The sequence below is a fragment of the Dipodomys ordii genome, unplaced genomic scaffold (assembly GCF_000151885.1).
Source record: "Dipodomys ordii isolate 6190 unplaced genomic scaffold, Dord_2.0 Scaffold125, whole genome shotgun sequence".
Classification (NCBI taxonomy): Eukaryota; Metazoa; Chordata; class Mammalia; order Rodentia; family Heteromyidae; genus Dipodomys; species Dipodomys ordii.
In genome coordinates this window covers 1317615-1324950 of record NW_012267341.1, presented here as the reverse complement: position 1 = coordinate 1324950, position 7336 = coordinate 1317615, and the positions used below count along the sequence as shown (strand labels likewise).

The 7336-nt window shown below is 36.0% G+C and overlaps 1 protein-coding gene across 1 annotated transcript in view; it reads right to left on the bottom strand.

Annotated features, from left to right (window-relative positions):
* Positions 1 to 7336, bottom strand: part of Ckap5 (cytoskeleton associated protein 5) — a 110650-nt gene that overhangs the window by 80026 nt on the left and 23288 nt on the right. The window contains exons 2-6 of the mRNA XM_013029963.1: positions 6775 to 6868; positions 4710 to 4903; positions 2631 to 2837; positions 1431 to 1602; positions 578 to 710 (exon numbers count right to left, since the gene is read on the bottom strand). Coding sequence (XP_012885417.1) covers positions 578 to 710; positions 1431 to 1602; positions 2631 to 2837; positions 4710 to 4903; positions 6775 to 6831 — 763 coding nt within the window. The 5' untranslated portion in view covers positions 6832 to 6868. The remainder of the gene's footprint in view (positions 1 to 577; positions 711 to 1430; positions 1603 to 2630; positions 2838 to 4709; positions 4904 to 6774; positions 6869 to 7336) is intronic.

The following is a 7336-nucleotide window of genomic DNA, read 5'->3' as shown; positions in this document are numbered from 1 at the left end:
GTTCATTTTTCTGACATCACATTATCTGACCTTTTCCGCTTGACTCATACATATACTAGATATTGCAAATAAGGGAAACCATGGGACCTATGTTTCTTTGGGTACTTCCAGCTTTTTTCTGAGTAGTTTATTGGACATAAGAGTCTCATGGACTTTCCTGTACATCTCTAATGAAATCTTCTTTTTTTTTTTTGCCAGTCCTGGCTTTGAACTGTGATCCTCAGATCTCAGACTCCTGAGTAGTTAGGACTATAGGTGTAAGCCAGTAGGGTCCAGCTCTCTGATGAAATCTTAACAAAGAAAGTATTAGTGTCATTCTTGCCACATTCAACCTAAATTTTAACAAAAATATTCCTTTAAAATATGCCTAGTGGGCTGGGAATGTGGCTTGCCTAGCATGCATGAAGCCCTGGTTTTGATTCCTAGTACCACATAAACAGAAAAATCCAGAAGTGGCACTGTGGCTCAAGTGGTAGAGTACTAGTCTTGAGTAAAAGAAGCTCAGGAACAGTGCCCAGGACTTGAGTTCAAGCCCCAAGACTGGCAAAAAATTTCAGGAAAAAAAAAATTGGCTTACCCCCCTCAGCATCACCACCAGCAGACTGTGGCTGTTCCAATTTAGCTTCTAGTTCTTGCTGGGAACGCAGAAACCGACTGGGTTTAGGAGCACCTGTTGGCAGTTTGACCCATTCTTCTTCCAGCTCTTTCAACTGAAAATATCACAAAATATTTTAACTTATTTACGCATACATTGAAAGGTAATAATGAAATCTCACTCCCCATAACTAATATAGGCTAAAAGAACTTATTTACAAAGCACCATTAGGAAATATACTTAATATTTATATTCATTCATTCATATATTAGAACTCATGTATGTAGCTCTAACCAGGCAAACAAGAAAAAAATAAATTTAAATTGTATATATTTTGTAGCACAAGTCAAACTGATTTACATTAGTTACTACACTGAAGATGTATATCTAAGCACTAAGGAAGAAGAATAAAGTCCACTTTTTAGGATACTGTCATTTCATGAATTCATATATATTTGCATAACCAAAAAAATTACTAAAAATACTTTTAACAAGAAGGTAGACTGTGTTTCTAGAAGAAAGAGATTTAGATCAGTGATTAGTGCTTATCATAATCAAGACTGGGTTTACTTCCTAGGACTCCAATTCCCTAGTACCTCACCCCTTAAAAAAGATTAATTAGATTACTTTTAATACTAGAAAAGATTACTACCATACTAAAATCACTGAAGGCATATTTGAAAGGCAAAGCAACAACACAGAAAGGTAGGAAAAATCAACTGACTTTCAAATTAAGAATAAAAAATATGTATAAGAAGGGAATATCAACAAGGACAGGAAATTATCTCTTCATATTTACTTCATTTAAAGACAGCTGGAGAAGTTTGTGCCTCACCTGCACAGAATTTATATTTTGTAATGGCGGTCTCAAAGCATCCCGAATCCATCTATAAATCTCCACAGCAATTAGTTTGGCTTCATCTCGAACAGCTTTCTCACGAGACTCAAAGAGTTTTGGCAATACTTTGATAATTGGCTTAAGTAAAATAATTTTGGAACCAAATTCACTAGAAATAAAAAGTTGAGGGGAAAAAAGTCAACATGAAATATCATATTAAGTCAACATCATATTAATAGTTACATAGTATGAGTTTAAGGCACCAAAAGGAATTTATAATTATGACTATATTTTCATGAACTATTTACATCATTCTTCCAGCAATATTTATGTCTAAGACCCAAAATAATACTAACATCTAAAAACTAACTTTGCAGGTAAACAGATAAGGAGGAATTCAAATATATAAAGGGGCAATAAAAACTTAAAAATATATAGAAATTAGCCATGTGCCGGTGGCTCACGCCTGTAATCCTAGCTACTCAGGAGGCTGAGATCTGAGGATCGAGGTTTAAAGCCAGCTCAGGCAGGAAAGTCGTGAGACTCTTTTTTTTTTTTTTTTTTGTCGGTCGTGGGGCTTGAACTCTGGGCCTGGGCACTTCCCTCAGCTATTCAACTCAAGGTGAGGGCTCTACCGCTTGATCCACAGCGCCACTTCCGGTTTTCTAGTGGTTTATTGGAGATAAGAGTCTCACAGACTTTCTTGCCCGGGCTGGCTTTGAACAGCGATCCTCAGACCTCAGCCTCCTGAGTAGCTAGGATTACAGGCATGAGCCACCTGTGCCCAGCATTCGTGAGACTCTTATCTCCAATAAACCACCAGAAAACTGGAAGTGGCGCTGTGGCTCAAAGTGATAGAGTACTAGCCTTGAGCTGAGAAGCTGAGGTACAGTGCCCCAGCCCAGAGTTCAAACTCCATTAGCAACAAAAAAAATTAATTAAAAAAATACACACACGCGTAGAAATTAGTTCAAAGTGATACACAAATATATTAATATTCCTATAATTAAACCACAAATCCTGGCAATGTGCATTGAAGGCTAAAAATTACTCAATGCCAAGTGCCACATTTGAGGAACTCTTACTTTTTTCCCTGGTTGTTATAGCATGCCAAGTCAAGTTTAGAAGTTTCTATATCCATTTAAACCAGAAACTCAACTGATACTCTGTAACTGAACTAAAGCACAAAGAATTTACCTTAAGGCTTTCCTCAGTGTCTCTATACAGGCCACTATGATCTTGGGGTTCTTATTGTCCAGGCCTTTTAGAAGTTCTTCTTGCACAGCCTCTCCCTTCTCAATTTCTATGTACATAAGACAGATCTCTATGCCCAGTTCCTTGGCTTTAGCTTTAGGCTGATTGAACACTTTACTTACAACACCTGATACAACTTCTCCTGTGGTTCTGCAACATAAACAATCACCATCACAAACAAAAGACACATTTTAGTAGAAATAGTAGGAAAGAGGTTTTGAAAGGGTTTATCCGCTTGCTTAGAAACAAATTAGTTCCCAATTTTTAAATTTATGTTTGAGCTAGGGATGTAACTCAAATGGTAAAGGCCCTATGTTCAATCACTAATACCAATATAAATAAATGTTAAAAAAAAAAAACTTACCCAATCCATAAAAACTTAAGGCACGATGTGCTAGATGTAGTTTCAGTTTATAAGTGCAGAAAATTCAAATAAATAAAAAATTCCTTAGGAATTGGGAAGGTGAGGAGGAAAGGGATGGTAGGGGAAAAACAAAGGAGGTATCGGATAACAATGCTTGACAGGAAATAGACTCATTACCTTGCTCATGTAACTGTAACCCTCTGTACAGTATTATTACAATAAAAAACATATTTAAAAAATTCCTTGAAATACTACCATCCAAAGAAAACTATTTTAAAAAGTGGAAACTCATATACTTAGAAATCAAATGTGATAGTAAAAATAGTATTTCAACTTTTTGATATCCATTCTTCCAAATCTTTCTCAATTCGGTGTGTGTGTGTGTGTGTGTATTTATATTTTGTGTGTGTATTTTGTGTGTGTGTGTGTGTGTGTGTGTATTTTTCCTCCCAGTCCTGGGGATTGAACTCAGGGTCTAGACAGTCCCTGAGTCCCATAGCACCACTTCCAGCTCTGTTTATGCGGTACTGAAGAATTGAACCTAGGGCTTCATGCATGCTAAGCAAGCACTAAGCCACATTCCCAGCCCTGGATATATATTTTATAAAAATAGGATTATAGAATGCTTTTTTTAAAAAAAAAAGTAATTTTAAATAGTTCTATTTAGGACAAAAAAATCCTCATTTAAATTGATAAAACATGTACCATAAATAAGAAACTCCTTAGAAAACTTTATAGTATCTTCATTCCTTATGAGTCTCCTCTAAATCAAATAAAACCTATATTCTTAAGAGTTAGAAGAACTGAAAGGTTGAGATTACATGTACTATATATTAAATTAAAAAGTTTTTGATATCACAAGAAAAAGGAACTAAAAACAAACAATGGTTTCACTGCAGTAATATTAACTAGATGGTCAAATTATCCTTACTGGCATAATCTTTTTTTTTCAAATTCTTTATTGTGATTAAGTGTTACATAATTTCCCAAATTTCACAGTACTGTGGGATAGTGATGCCTAGTTAAAGTCAAAAACACATTCTAACTTTCATGGGGCAAATTGTCTATCATGGTCTATAACATTTATGAGTTCTATGAGCTTTGCAATAGTTATTTCTTCCACATTGGGTGATATGTACATTTCTTTTGTTTTACATAGCATCAGCTGTTCCCTCTTTCCCACTTATTCCCTCCCTCCCAACGCTGCCATTGAGTTGCTTAGTTCATTTTGATCAATGTCCAGTGCAGCTGATGGGTCCTTACTGCATAATCTTTGAAGTAAATACAATTTTTTTTTTTTAGATAGCCTGTGAACTCCAATAAAACCCCAGAAAACTGGAAGTGGCACTGGGGCTCAAAGTGGTAGAGCACTAGCCTTGAGCTCAGGGATAGTGCCCAGGCCCAGAGTTCAAGCCCCATGACCAACAACAACAACACAGTCTCAAAGATTTTTCTGCTGGGGCTGGTTTCAAACCACAATGTTTAGATCTCAGCCTTCTGAGTAGCTAGGATTACAGGAGCTACCAGTGTGTGATGAAAATTAGTATATTCTAAAACTGCTCATAACTAACGATCTATAAACATACATAAATTAATTCCTTAGTACCAGTCAAGATTTTGGTTTTTTTTTTAACCAGAACAGTAAGAAAACTACTTACTTTCCTGCTACATGAGCATTTTCAACATAAACAAGTGCAGCTTCTAGTCCTTTTAATTGAACCACTGCATTGGAATCTGTAACAAATTTTTTAATCAATCCTAAAAATTTGGACCATTCTGGGCTCTTTTCATCCTTTATTTTCTGGAAGATCTTCAGGGCATCTTCATATCCACTTAGTCTTGCTTTCCACAACTAAAAAGAAAAGTATTTGAAACAAAGCTTAACTATATTTTGTATGAATATTCTGGAGGAGAGGAGATAAAAAAAGAATACATTCCGGGCTGGGAAGGTGGCTCAGTGGTAGAGCGCTTGCCTTGCATGCATGAGCCCCTGGGTTCAATTCCTCAGCACCACATAAGCAAAAAGAAAAAAGCCGGAAGTGATGCTGTGGCTCAAGTGGTAGATTGCTAGCCTTGAGCTGAAGAGCTGAGGGACAGTGCCCAGGCCCAGAGTTCAGGCCCCAGGACCGGACCCCCCCCAAAAAAAAGAATACATTCCAACACTAGGTAATTTGAATAATGAATCCAATGTCTGCAGACAAACCAACTAAAAAGAGTTAAATAAATTGACAGTTTTCAAAAAATTAGTACATAAGCTTCTAATGAATGCTTTACTAAGGTTATCTAAAATTCTGAGTAGCTATACATTATAACTATATTTATTTACTTTGTTATCAGGTATTATACTATTACACACACACACAGACACACACAGACACACACACACACACACACACGACATTCAAACAGGAGAAATTATACTGATGGCCAGGAGGAAATAGAACCATGGCTCAAATAGTATTATGCTGGCCTTAAGTGAAAAAGCTAAGGGACAGTGCCCAGGCCCTGAGTTCAAGCCCCAATACCAGCACACAAAACAACAACAAAAAAAAAACAAGAAAGAAACTTCACTGATGAAGCTGGGTAGATGACAAAGCTTCCAGCACTTAGGAAACTGAGGCAGTAGGATAATGAGTTTGAAGCCAGCCTAGGTTACACAGTGATTCTGAGGCTAATCTGAACTACTCAGTGAAAACCTATTAAGAGAAAGATAAGAGATATGCTGAGAATGGCCTTGAACTGCTATTCTCTACTACCCAAGTAGCTAGAGTTTTAGGCTTGAAGCACCAGCTCCAGATAAATTTTTTAAATTAATTATTATTACCTTTAATGAACAATTGACACATTGAATATGTCAATTTATGAGTACAATGCATCTTAATTAATGTCAACCCATCCATCATCCTCTCCATCTCTCTGAAACCAAACTATACCCTCAAATAACCTGGTTCTATTTTCATGTATGTATGATGATTATGACTGCATTTGCCCAACCCTTGCTCTCCATTCATCTGCCATCCTCTTTCCTTGATTTTCCCGTAACTTGATAAAACGTGTTTCAGCTTCCTGGTATTCATTTTGTTAAGCTGTAAATTAGTTGTTCAAAGTAGTTATACCACTGGAATTCTCCCCTGAGTATATCATAGTCAATTTGTTTGTGTATACATGTATATAACTCTGTATGTTTCCTATGCTTATAACTTAGAACTTCTACATCTGAGCCTGACTTCACTTAACATAATTTTTTCCAGGTCAATTTAGTTTCCCTGTAAATTACATATTATTATTCTTCCAAATGGATGAGTAAAATTCACACACACACTCACATTTTCTTGATCCACTCATCCATTGTAAGGTAGCTGAGCTATTTCCATATCTGAGCTATATGAGTAGTATAGCAATGAACATGGGTGTGCAAGTGTCTTTTCTATCCTGACTTGAATTGCTATGGGTAAATGCCCAAGGGTGGTTATTACTGATGATAAAATTACTTAGGAAGTCACTTCTTAAAGTTATAAAGTGCTTCACTTCATATTATTTCTTTGGATTTTTCTAGAGTCACAAAACTGTTTACATTGATCTAATTTTTAATGACAAAGTAACAGTACTTAAGATATTAGTGTTTTTCTAATCACAATGTAAAGAACATATCTTAAGGCAATAGTGTAATTGCTGAGAAAGAAAACCAATTTTACTGAAATTTAAACTGCAGAAAAGTCTTACCTTGTGTTCACATTTCTGATCCACTGGCAGTTTCAACCATTCGTTGTCATCTCCCATTGTGCTTCCAGTTTTTCCTTGGACTTAATAGTAGTTCCTGGTCAGATAAAAGAAGGTACCTAGTAACTCTAGCAATCAAGTAGTCTTTTAAGAAGGAAAAAAAAAAAGGCTTTTCTAAGATTCTTTTATCAATAAGAATAAAAAACCCACTGTCTTGTTGGATACCTACTTAATTCCATTAAGGATAGTATTTATTAGCATACATTAGGAATACAGAGGGGATTTTCATTATTACATTTCTACTCTTGTATACAATATATTTCAATCAGTCTCATCCCTTGTATCACTCTTAGTCCCTTCATAAAACAATTTCAACATGTTTGACTGTTCTACTTTCATCCATTTACTTTGAACATACTATATTATTCCTCATTCATTCTCCCTGTTAGCCCAACCTCTTTCTGCTAGTACTCTCCCAAGAAGCCTGTTTCTCTTTCCCAATACCTTACTGATCAACAGTTTTCATATGTAGCTGCAGGGCTGGGAAGGTGGCTCAGTGGTAGAG